We start from the raw sequence: 13,338 nt of genomic DNA on the forward strand, positions 1-13,338 counted from the left end.
AGTATGTAACCCAATACTCAATAAATGTAACTTTACAACTGCAAGAGTTTCTTTTATTTAAATTCTACTTTTTGCCTTTAATTCAGCAAACATAAACCTTACAAGTTTTTGATTAATCGATTTCTTACACTGCTAACTTTCACTTTCTTTAGCAACTCTCGTTAAATGTAAGGGTCTAATTTCATTATACAAAATATATCCAATGAAACAAAAAGCACTTTCTGATGTTGAGAACAGTTTGAATTTTGTTACAGAGCAACTAAACACCAAAAACTCCAGGTTTCCATAATTCTAGAAACAAATAATGATAATAGTGTCACGTGACAAATAACCCCTTTCAGTGTGATAAGTATCCCTCGAACGGGGCAAAAATTTTACAAGCAAGTTTGCTTATCAAAAAATATTCTCTTTCATACTGCGGAAGGTTACGATTAACTATTTTTTATTCCTTCTAAAGAGGTGTATATATATATATACAAGGTGTTTCAAAATAAAACCGACAACGTTTGGGAGGTGACACATCACACGAAAATAAGACAAAAAGTATAGACCAACCTGGTGCACAAATGGAGTTACAGGCTGCCGAAAACATGAAAAAAAAAAAAAAAAAAAAAATGAACTTTAAAGGTCCATAGCTCTGAAACTATGGTACCCACCGTAGTTGTGTCAAGACTTCGCTCTAGGAACTAGTATGTCCCCTATCCAAGTTTCAGAATCCTGCAGCACTTTTTATAGAGGTAGTTGGTGAGTACTTCCAACTTATATGCCCGTAGCTAAACTCCCTTTATAAAAAATTGTTACGTGAGTGCCTTAAGATTCTGAAACATACATACATATATATACACACACACTCTGTCACAACAAAATAGCACCACTTTGGAAAAAACTGTTATATTGTTTATTCCAGCCTTATTTTGCACACCTCATTGGTCACACACTTTCAACTGATCTTTTAATAGTTCTCTAATGTTTATGTTGTGCTAGTGTAGTACATATATAAACATTATAAAAAAGTTTTATACATTAAGAGATCTTATAACCCAGAAATAAAAAAAAATTAATGTATATATTTTATTATCACATTATTGTGCAAAGTTGATTGCTAAACGGTAGGTATGTTATTGAAAGTAAATGAAAAATGAAAACTGTTTATACCATAATTCTCATGACACTTCAGACTTTCGTTACACCGCCAAGGGCAGCTCTTAATGCTTCAAACCAACAGGTTATGATGTTCACAAGTGTTTCACCTAATGTAATATCCAATTTGAAGCGCAAAATTCGAACCAGTTCCTTAGTGATTTGTTTCCTAGAATTATATATCTTCCCATATACTTTTTGTGTCACAGTATGCCACAGATTATATATATATGATTCATATCCGTAGAATTTGGTGGCCACCATAATCTTTAGAAATTCATACTTTCAAACCAGTCCGCTACAATCCGTGCTCTGTAACACGGCGCTTTGTTGTCTTGGAAAATAAATCAACTTAGGATCTGAGAAATAGTCAACAGATGGTCCTACTAACTTTAGGTTCAAAATGTCAATGTAATATGCCGCATTAACTTGTTCGATTCCAGATTTTAATTCATTCCACTGCATTTGAAGTAATGCAACCTACAACATGACACTTGCATCACTCCTTCTCCTTTTTTTAATGTACTTTGGCTTCACATTTTCTCCTTTTCTTATCAAAAATTTCATTCCACTGTTATTTCCAACAATCATAAACTTCTCTTCATGCAAGAAAATTACGTTCCACCACTGTTCATCACTTCATACACTGTGTCTACTTACGAACCCTCTTCTAGCGTTTACAGGTTTATCAACTAAAAGTGGGTTCTTTCTTAGAATTTTCTTCTGTAACCCTTTTTCATTCAATCATCTGACAACAGTAACCCGGCTTACGTTATAACCTGCATTAGAATAAATATCCGCTGCATTTCATGTCTGATATAGCCAAACGAAAAACTTCTCGATTCAATCTTGCAGTTGTTTTCATTTTCTGCCACACCGTTCTCATTCAGAAAACATATCATGCTTTTCTTGCCTCTGTATTATTCTACCAAAGATAGTATGACGCATACCTAGAAATTTGGCAATTTGTCTATTTGATAGCCCTCGCTTCGCAGCATCAGAATTCGTCTTTGTTTACAATAGCTTGTGTAAACACTTTTTTCATATTTCGAGATTCTAGGTAATAATGACATTCTTCAAAGTCTTACAATGCACTTGAAGCACTTCCGTTTACAACGTAAACAAAAGAAACATTCAATAATACGTAATTTTTATTAAATTTCGCTTTACACTGCTCCAGAAAAGCAAACAAAACAAGCATTTTAAATCTAAACCACACTCATATTGAGCACCGAGATCAAACAGACAGCATCTGAACTATTGTAACGCAAAATATTGCTCTGATCCTTCCCAAACTGAAAGGTTGTCGGAAACACCAAGTAGATCCCAGTATGTCACGGAATAGTTTATTTAAATAGTAAATACAATGAAACTCTTGCGGCTACTCTGAGTGGTGCTACTTTTTGTGACAGACTATTTATATATATACAGGGTGAACGGTAACTACGTGGACAAACTTGGACCGGTGATAGTACATCTAAAAAGAAGAAAAAAAAAAAAGCAGTCCTTGTGAACATGGGGGAAATTCCGTCCCGTTTAGGAGTGGCAGAGTGTCGAAAGCGTAGGAACATGAACTTTAGAGGCCAACAGCTTAAAAACAATACATCGTAGAGAATGCGGTTAAAAACGTCACTTAGAACGTCATACTTACTCTATTGAAAAATGCATGTTTGAAAACGCAGCTACGTGTGCGCACGGAATTAACAACGTGTGACACTTGTTTCCTTTACAGCATTCCCGGGAATCCCCCGTTCCTTTGAGGAATTCCGGGCACACGCATGCATTTGCATATACGGTATATATGCATTTACAAGAATCAAAATCGTGAAAAAAATTAAGTTCCAAAAACACGGTTCTGGAACCATGAAACGAGTTGGGACAGATACTTAAGTATCTCCATCCATCAAGTATGATTCTACGTGTAACACAACTTCCTGCTTTTATATATAGCAATTGCAAACAACGGACGCTTGCATGAAAACCTGCCCTTACCTTTCATATTTCAACATTTTTGAACTTTGGCAGAAATCTCATAACCACTAACAAATTTAATACAGTGACTAGCAGAATTATTCGGACAGTTCCAATGAAAAACATATAACGGGCTGTAGCTCCGAAATTAAAACATATTTTGTACACAAAAATACGTAAGAAAAAGGAGCTATATATGCATAGCTGAAAAACACAATGAAGCGTGTACTTGCTGTCAACAATACGGATATAAGTGATCGCAATGAAAACCATGGCCAAATTTTTTCCAGCAAAATTATTCGGACAGTACAACATTGTGAGATGATGTGAGCACTACGAAAGGTGGAGCTGGTGTTGAGGGTTGTGTTAAGTACTGCAGTCATTATCGTGGCAGTAAGATACAACAATTTGTTGTCAACACGAAGAATGGGTCAAAGATGAAAGAATACAACATTAGAACAGTGACAATTAGCAATTTTACACCATGAAAAAGGAAAAAGCTGCAGAAAAAATTGCAAAGATGTAGCAAATGCCGAAAGTACAGTATGTGATATTATCAAACGATACAAGGTTGAAGATAGAGTTGATTTCTTCCCTAATACGGGACGTCCAAAGACAGTTTCGGTAAGACGGGAATTCGCTATAGTCCGGAAAGTAAAACAGGATCAACGAATAAGTGCTCCAAAAATCGCCACCGAGATTGGAAAAAATGAAATGAAATCTTTAAGTTGTACGTCCCACGATTATGCCGGTTAGGCTAAAGGAGACGGTGATGATGAGAAATGAATGAAATGGTGGAATGAAGAAAGTGGGAGGAAACGGGAGAACCCCGAGAAAACCCAGGAGCACGGTTTTGTCCACCACAAGTCCACACGGCGCGAGCTGGGATCGAACCAGGGACCCCAAGCACCGGAGGTGAACGCTCTATCACTGAGCCACCTCGCCCCCCCCCCACCGCTACCGAGATTGGAGAATAAACGGGGATAGACTGAGTCCCGATACAATTAGAAAAGTCCTGAGGAGAAATGATTTTCATGGCCGCGTAGCATCTACAATGCAGAAAGCCTCATATCAACGAAACAAACCGGAGAAAAAGACTAGTTTTGCGAAATAATATCAGTATATGCGTATCAACTGCTGGAACTACGTGATTTTTCTCATGAAAGCAAGTTCAATATCTTGTGTTCTGATGAGAAGATAATGGTGTGGAGAAGACCCAATACAGAACTGGAGGAACAAACTCTGCAGTTATCAGTAAGATACGGAGGAGGAAGCGTAATGGTATGGGGCTGCATGTCAGTGTCTGGAGTAGGTGAGCTGGTGTTCATCGAACAGTCAATGAACAAACACCTCTACCTGCAAATTCTCAAAGATAATTTAAAGAACGCAGAAAAATGGGGATATTAGATACATTCAAATTCCACCAAGACAACTTGAAACACAGCTCATATTGTAAAACTGTGGTTACTATACAAGTGCCCAAAGACATTCCATTCCCCTCTTCAGTCTCCAGATATGAACCCCATTGAACATTTGTGAGATAAACTAGAGAAACAAGTTCAAAAAACATCCATAACCTCAAAGGCAATTCTGAAGGACGTGCTTCATCAAGAATGGGCCAAGATTATTGTTGCATACACTCCCAAACTTGTAAACGGTATGTCAAATAGAGTTGAGTTGATTTTAGTTTAGTGTCCCTTTCAGTAGCGAGGCTATGAGGCGTGGACCTATTGATTAACGTGGAATCCGAACCACATGAGATCCCGCCGGGAATTCATCTCGAGTCTCCCAGGTATGTCAAATAGACTACACGCAGTTCTTAAGCAGAAAGGACTGCCTACTAGATATTGTGTTTTATATTTTTTGCTCGATAAGTGTGATTTCTGGTCAGGTGTCCGAATAATTTTGCAACACCCGAATTTGTATTGTGTTTGTTTTGACCTCACTCTTTACACTGATTGTTATTTTATTTTCGAAATGTAAAATTGTTTATGTTTGTTGGATGTTAGAGAAAATGATAGCATATCATTTACATTTGCTGTTTCTTTGAAATAAATCCCATCTTTTATTCAAACACTACAGTGTCCGAATAATTCTGCTAGTCGCTGTATGTAAATTTTCTACATACTTGAACATTTCTGTAAATGATACCAACTACATCAATATCGTTTTTCATAACCTCCCCAAAGCCACTCCTTAATCTGAACACAAGAAACACAAGTCATAATTCCTGAAGGACATGAGAAATCACGCGTGCAGTATTACTATACGGATCCATAGTATAAGTAGTAGCAGCACTTGCAGTAGTAGTAGAAACGAGTTAGAAGCCCCGCAGGGTTCTGTTCTCGACATAAAATGGGCCAATTAAAGACTTACCTGAATATTTCCGTACATTTTACAATATGTGGGTCCTTATAGTAAAATTGCACCAAATCACGATCATCCGCTTCAAAGCCATTTATCACTTCATTCGTACAAATTCAGTCCCTTTTACCTCGCTTTTGAGGCTACTGAGGAAGAAACTCAAAGTGAATGGATAAAAGCTCAATGAATGTGTATTATCGATACTATGCTATATAAATTACAGTACGCTACAATAATACAGTAGTTAATTTATTACTTTTCCTTCTTTGCCAACCGATAGTAAATCTACACTATAGTATCTCCGAATAGTACACATAGTTTTAAAAAGTACACGGTGAATCCCCCAAAATTGTATATTATTTCCATTGAATTTTACGAATAATGAAAACATTCAAATTATTTATACAACACTCACTGTTATAACGAAGTCAAAAACTCCTACCAGTAGCACTCCGTGTTACAGATCAGTACTCCACTACAATTTTATACTGTATCACAAGCTCAGCTACGACGTAATCTTTCGTATCATTGATGACATTGATGACATAACAAAATTCCGGTTTACTTTATGCACCTGAAACAATATTGCCAAGTTCTTAGAGCTTCTGTATCATGTTGTGACGTCGAAAGTTACTTTACACATTAACTTTATATAAACATTTCGTTGATGCAAAAACATTTTTTAAAACTTATTAAGAAAATATCTACAAACAGATACTTTAACTCTATTTTTCTCTTCTTTAACATTTTTTAATCTTTTATAGAAATAGAATAAATCCAATTGTTTCAAGGAGTGTCATCTAGGGAAATGATGAAAAACTAATCATTTCGATTGTCAGTTTTTATTTTAATTCGCGTGTTTTCTGGAAGTTAGCTAATCTGCTTTTGTACTTTGCTTTGCTTACTAGATTAAAGTTCATTGTGAAATCCGGAATTGGAACAGGATTTGATATATATTTTTTTCTGTCGTATCTTTTTGTAAATTAAAATGGATGATGAAGCAGAAACTTATAAACTATGGCGGATAAGGAAAACTGTTATGCAGGTATTGTATACTTACAATTAGCTCATCGGTTGCATTATCAATGTAATGTAGATAGAGAATAATGCGGCTGTTGTAGTATTGGCTACAAGCAATATCACAGTGTTGGGTGACAAACGGATAAATAGTAGCAAAGGTCAAGCGTGTCAAGGCTGGCTGCGTATAGTTTTGGTTACGTTTCAAATTACTGAATGTAACTGTACAGCACTTAAAACAGTATTCCACTGGGAAGTAGTCAAGGAAGCCTGAGGGACCATGTACTATTTGTAGCAATTATTCTTTGTGATTGAAAGAAATGTTGCAAACATCTCACATCCACACAATTTGCCCGTGCAGTTTGACTGTACTGATCCACAGAGCAATTCATTAAAACTTTCGCTGCTTTCACTTTCTGTACCTTCAGCAATCATTTTCGAGGTGTTCTCTTGCATTGTCTGGTGCAGATTCACTTTCATAGATCTGCAAAACACCATCCAACGTTTGCTAGGTGGCCACTAGGAAACACTAATGCCAAGCAAACAACGTGACTTTATCCATAGTAAGAAGTAGTAGTAGGAACTGGTGAGAAACCCCGCAGGGGTTGGTTGGGTTCTGTTCTCGACATAAAATGAGGAAATTACAGTCTTGCCAAAATTTTCCTGCACATTTTACATTCTATAGATCCGTTTAAAAAAACTTACCTCTTACTGTTGCCGATATCAGGACGTTTAGCACTTTTCGACTAATGTTTAGCAGAAGGGGTGCAGAAATTGTTTCTAAAAATGTTAGTTTTAGTCATTTCTGTTCACATTGGATTAGTTTAGATTAGCTTTAGTTTATGTTATATAATATTAGTATAGGAGTCCAGCATAATTTTCCAAAAAATGGTAGAATTTCGATAACTTAAGTTTCGTTAGTTTAAGTTAGATTTGGTTACGTTATGTTAGGTCTAAGTACTTGTATCATCCATTTCTCCTGTAAAATTTGTGGTTTTTACGTGCTTCTTGACCCCATCTGCTAAACATAACCCCTTTTTTCTGCTGACGATTTCTAAGAACTTGAGAAATACGCCCTCCCCTCATGTCAGAGCTTCTTATGATAAACATTTCACATCTAAAGATTCATCTGTAATTAACTTATGGAAGACTACGTACATTTGAGGTTCGACTTTAATTTCTATATTTCCACGTAAATGCACATCCCAGACACACCATATTTCCATTTATTAAAATATTATTAGGAATTTCTTTAAATTTTATAAATCTATGGATCCGTATAGTAAAGCTGCACCCAATTGCCTTGCCTAATTACGATCCTGCCTAGGTTCGGATGTACCTTGAGGAGTCACGATTTTCGTGAGTATGTATCCTCTTCATTCGTTTGTAGCATTCGCCTCTCTTTTCGGATATTATTTAGTTTCTACCCCAGATCACTTGGTAGTTACCCTGGCCCACTTGTTAGCGATTATGGTTCGTTATTTGTAACTGTGATGCAGTCCTTGGTCATTTATTATAGTATTGGGTAACATGTGTCATGTGGTTAGGTTTGGCTGCGGAACCGGTGTATAAAAAGCCGTCGATGGACTTGGGGAGATACCAAATGCCATACTTCATTTTATGCTTACGCTTAGATGGATGGAATAATTTTGTGATAGCCTACCATACGTAAGAAAAATATTTAATCGCTGTTAGAGAATAAAACTTTCTATGACGCTGGAAGGCTAACTTACAAAAAATGATTTAAAAATATCTTGACATTACAAGTTATCTTATAAATATCTAAGCATGCAAATTGAAAATATGCCGTCAATTTTGTAAAAAAATTTAGTTTACTTTTTTATGCTCTAAATTATTCGTAAGACATTCTACACCGTTATTTCCGTGGCACATATCCAAATAATTGCGTACAGATTGTTAATATGTATGCAAAATGATGTGACCCCTTGCAGGTATAGTTACACATCCGGACGAACGCAAGAAATAAAAAAAGATATATATACCAAGAGAGTAAGAAATTTTAACTCAAAAAATTCTGGTCCCCCAATTCCAAAAATGGTACAGAAAGCACTAACCAACTTGTGCTAGGTTGCCACTAAAAAACACAAATGCAACCAGTTGGTTGCAGTGAAGCCCCTAAGGAACAATACGTTATATGGTATTAAATCACTATTATACAGAAACCATTAAAGAACTTGTGCCCATTAAAGAGTTCCCATTAAAACGCATGAATGCTGCAGTGATGTCCCAAAGGTGCTCTACATTGTTATTCAATGTCAGATATCGCATGTCTGTCTTTGTATGGGTTAGAGAACGTGTAATGGTTTCACACTAGTAATTGTGTACTTGTAAACATAAAATACAATTTCCCGAGATTGTTCAGAAACACTCTACAAGTGGAAATTACTGTTACACGGTCGTTCGTAAAGAAGATACTCGTTTCTTATATTGTGTGCTCCACAAGTAAAATTTAATAATCTTTACAGTTCTTTCACATGCACTCACTCATTTTAACTGTAAAATATTCTGTTAAGCACAATTTTGTATAATGTTTTAGTTTACTTAGATAGGTGCGAATTTCGACTAGTTAGGCCCTACAGTCAATGCATAAGCGAAGTGAAGCGTTTTCCGTAATTAGCTAGCTCTAAAGTATTGTATAGCACAATAAAAGAAAATAGTGAAAATGTCCATTGTATGTTTCCGTGTTGTACTTTCGTTGTATATTTCTTTAAAAGTTAATGGGAAATATAAAGGAATATGCAAGGCATGTCTACTGTGGTCAAGATTAAAAATTTCCAGCACAAGCCCAGGACTATTTATCTTGATATTCCCTTCTAACTTTTGAACGAATAAAAAACTCTGAAATTTTGTACCGTGTAAATATCGGAAGGGTGACATTATTTGCTACACTCCACGTACCACGAACTTAATAGTAGTATAACAGAATATAAAATTAGTTTCATGCGATATAAATATATAAAATCATGTGAAAGCGAAGCATATATCAACTCCCTAATTATTATTTTCCACTTAAGTGCCTTCAGACTTCGTCTGGATCGATAATTATACAAGAACAATCTTTGGGTATGAGATTAGCATGTGCTCATTTTTGAGAATTTACGTTTCATACAACTACATTTGTTTCTGGAATTTGGAATATTTCAAATATGACATCTAACTGGTGACTTCATAACTGCTGTCCTGTTCTTTACTTTTTTTTTTTTCAGAGCCGTTCTGATGTATTTGATAAACCGCCTATCTACCAGGCGGACGATCCCTGGTGAGGATAGGATTTACTTTCTTAATCTATCCTCTGTCAAATTCCAGTAAAAGACGGCTGAGTAGTACCGCTTTAATGGCCCTTAGTTGTGACAAACTGGGAAAAGTCAGGGATTTTGAGAACTCCACTAATAGTCAGGAAATTCTGCTAAGAGAGAGGGAATCTCGGTTTGTTAAGAATGAGGCTTTAAAAAAAAAAAAAAATGATTGAAATAAAAGTTTAAGACTATTTCAGATGTAGTTGAATTCTTGTTTTTTAATTGACAACTTCAAACTTAGAAACTTACCTGTATTTCCGTTAAAGATGTGTAGTAAACTTACATTGTGTACTTGTGTGCATTATCTTTTACTTCCACTTGTCCAGTCGAATATCATATTGCTGAATCATCTACAAAATGCAGTTGGATCAACGATCCAGTGGGTTATTCATTTTCGATACACACACACAATTCCAACCTTTTTTCCTTTTTCGTTCCAGCCAGTTTCGACTTTATCTAAAGTTTCCTGTCCTGCGCTAAGTGAGGGTAGTTTATCACGCGAATAAATGAATTTTGCAATACAGTTGTTCGTATTTAAGTTTCTGTGTTTTTATTGTAATATATTATATTTCGGAAAGTGCTTATAAAAATAGCTGGTAAAGTTGCACATCAGTAGATGCATTGGCTCAATACCTAGTGGATAGCCGGAGTAATTTCATTAAACTCTTCATCTTTAAGTATGAGATACGTCCATAGACGTCAAAGTGTACGTTCTACTTTGTGCTTGTAATGCAATATTTATTGTTATACATTTGTAGATACATATTTTCCATATGATTCATTTCATAAGTGTAAAAAAAAAAAATTGTTTATTCTTATTTTTAAATTATTCTGACATTAAAAAGGTGCAGGAATTCGCAAACAATATTTATAATAGAATTCAAATGAAATTTCTTTCTCTCTCTCTCTCTCTCTCTCTCTCTCTCTCTCTCTCTCTCTCTCTCTCTCTCTCTTTCTTTCTCTCTCTCTCTCTCTCTCTCTCTCGCTCGCTCTGTTGTCATTCTTTGAGCCAAATCTTTAGAAAACAAGATTTTTATCACATAAGACGTTTAAAAAATATTTTGTAACCGGAATGCAGCTTTTCAGAGGAGGTCACAAAAACTGTTTTGAGGGTTGGAGTATGTGTCTTCATGGGTACAACCCTGCAAGTACCCCGCTTTAGAAATACGTAACAAAGACTGATTTTTTCTATTTAATAAATTGCAGTGAAATGAAAAGACAACAAGGAACGATCAGAATTAGTGATTCAAATCATCATAAAATAATTTTAATAATTTGTTTCAAGTGCGCTGTGGAAGTAGCGAAGTTTCATGATGCGCAGTTCTGTATGGCTGTTCTGGGAGCCTACTGAGTAGCGTAGTGGTTAACGCAGACGCACGGTATGCCGAATATCCCAGGTTCGAATCCCGGTTCAGTCATGCACTTTTTAACTCCTTGTGTATTTCGGGAAAGATGTGTTGTGCAGGAATTTTTGTTAGGTAAATGTCTTATAATTTCATAATAACATACATCGTATTTGTTGTTATATTATTCATTTTTCTAGTTCATTGGGAAAATATATATTACTTATTCATCATCGTTGTTGTGTTTCTTCGTTCATCAATATGAGAAAGACTGTATGGCTGAAAGAATTACGTATCAGGGAAAATTTTAAAAATTGTTCTGGAAAAGTCAGGAAATTCTTTCCGGTAGATTTTGTCGCCACCGTGATGCCGGATCATGGGAAATAGAAAGATCTATCCTCATATCGTTCACCATCGATTTACGTCCTTCTCTTTGTCTCGTTAAGCATTTATCGAAAATACTTACAGGTACTTTGTTTTGTGGTATGTTATAGTCTCTGCTGTGTTATCTGGTAATAAGTTAATTTTCCATTTCCACCTCTGGACTCCTTTCTTTCAACCATATGTTCTTGTGTTCTGTATACTTTTTTTTTTTTAATTGCTTACGCTTTGTTTTCTGATTTCATTGTAAAATTTTCAGTATATTAGGTCTGAAACGTAAATAAATAAGATAAATTGCTATATATTTGCAAATGTATTCTGTTCTATTTGCAGTTGTGTCACGACAGAGGATATCTAGTTACACAGGATGAATTGGATCAGACTTTAGAACAGTTTAAAGATCAGTTTGGTGACAAGCCCAGGTAAGTGCGATTTTCAGTTGAGCGTTTAATAGTTCCTCTATATATGATAAATGTGCTCATATTGTAAGATAAATTAGTTTGACACTAATATGTCTTCCAAGCAGATGCCATTCCCTTTGACTACGTCGACCCGACGCTGATCCTACGGAGATGCTATGGGAGTAACGTCAAGTTGAGGTGGCTACACAGAATTTTCCCTTTTTATGCATCGTGTTTTATGTAAACTCATACCAGTAAGAAAGTCTTTCATTTATGTTTCGGGCTCACCGTTAAAAAAAGACGTGAGTAAGATTGAAGGCCAACCTGCCACAGATAACGTGGAAAAGACAAGTATTACAATTATTATTGTCCGGTATCTTATAATTAAAGAAAAGGATGTTTATAGTGCTCGTCCAGAATCTAACCGTTCCTTTGGCTATTAAGGGCTTATTCCCTTTTGTTATATATAAGATTGTGGTAAAACGGGGCAAGCTTGGACACTTTTGAAATTTAAACATAAAAGATATCAATATACCAAGTGATACAACAAAAACGTTTGCTCTGAGAACTTCAATTCGATTACATTTAATACATTTTAACACAATATAACAAACAGTTACTTAAAATAATACAGAATGAAATAGTTACTGTCTAATGTTAAACTTTGAAACGGTGAGACTTTGGAAACCTATTAATTTTCAGTAAATAATGGCTAATGTTGGCCATAGAAATGATAATTCTAAATGCTTTCAATTATCTTTTTTCCATTATTACACTGACTTATCTAGTAGTTATGTATTTATCAACATCCAGAGGTGACGGACAATTGTATTTGCATCTTTCTTAAATGCCAACCAATTTTGGTACTTGTAGAAAAGTAATTATTTCATTGGTTGACACTTGACAGACTTCACAAACTTGTCCCCATTTGTGCTTGTGTACTTAAACCTTACCACTTCACGCGATGTATAGGTATGAGGAATATGTCATAAGTAAGGCACACTCTAACCTGAGAAGTATAATTGTGAACTTTTTCCTTCCATAAAATTTGCCAATTATGAAACTCCCAAATTTACCTCAAGAGTGATATTCCCTTAAACATTTTATTCTTCGCTCCCATCAACATTATCTTCTTCGTTCTTTTGTTGTGTGTTTCTCGAGAGCTATCAAAATTGGGAAAATTGATTTCAGTGATGCTTCTTCCTGGTTCATTTCTTATTCTTTTGGCCTTGGTTTCCTAGAGCCTTTTCTCCAAAATTTTAGGCAGTTTTAATACATGTTTCTGGATATTACTGGATCTGTGGCCTTAAGGGATCTGAGATCTACGGCCTTAAGCCTGTCACGTAGTGCCATTCCGGCGTTTGTCTAGTATGAATGAGTAAAACCCAGGAAAAAGCTCACAGG

General features: G+C 35.6%; 2 protein-coding genes across 6 annotated transcripts in view; one reads left to right on the top strand and one right to left on the bottom strand.

Annotated features, from left to right (window-relative positions):
- Window positions 1-6,049, bottom strand: part of Gtpx (phospholipid hydroperoxide glutathione peroxidase Gtpx) — a 53,710-nt gene extending 47,661 nt beyond the window's left edge. The window contains exon 1 of one of the 5 annotated variants that reach the window (XM_081743254.1): window positions 5,918-6,049. The gene's annotated coding sequence lies outside the window, so the exon portion shown is untranslated. Of the gene's footprint in view, window positions 1-5,487; window positions 5,856-5,890 lie in introns of those variants that run through there. The other 4 variants (XM_081743253.1, XM_081743252.1, XM_081743251.1 and 1 more) reach the window with 4 other exon arrangements.
- A 271-nt stretch (window positions 6,050-6,320) lies between these two features.
- Polr2E (DNA-directed RNA polymerases I, II, and III subunit Rpb5) overlaps window positions 6,321-13,338 on the top strand; it is a 31,116-nt gene continuing 24,098 nt past the window's right edge. Inside the window, exons 1-2 of the mRNA XM_081743250.1 lie at window positions 6,321-6,520; window positions 11,867-11,955. Of these exons, the coding sequence (XP_081599376.1) occupies window positions 6,464-6,520; window positions 11,867-11,955 (146 nt within the window). The 5' untranslated portion in view covers window positions 6,321-6,463. The remainder of the gene's footprint in view (window positions 6,521-11,866; window positions 11,956-13,338) is intronic.

The sequence above is a fragment of the Thermobia domestica genome, chromosome 16 (genome assembly GCF_964235325.1).
Source record: "Thermobia domestica chromosome 16, izTheDome1.hap1.1, whole genome shotgun sequence".
In the NCBI taxonomy this organism is placed as follows: Eukaryota; Metazoa; Arthropoda; class Insecta; order Zygentoma; family Lepismatidae; genus Thermobia; species Thermobia domestica.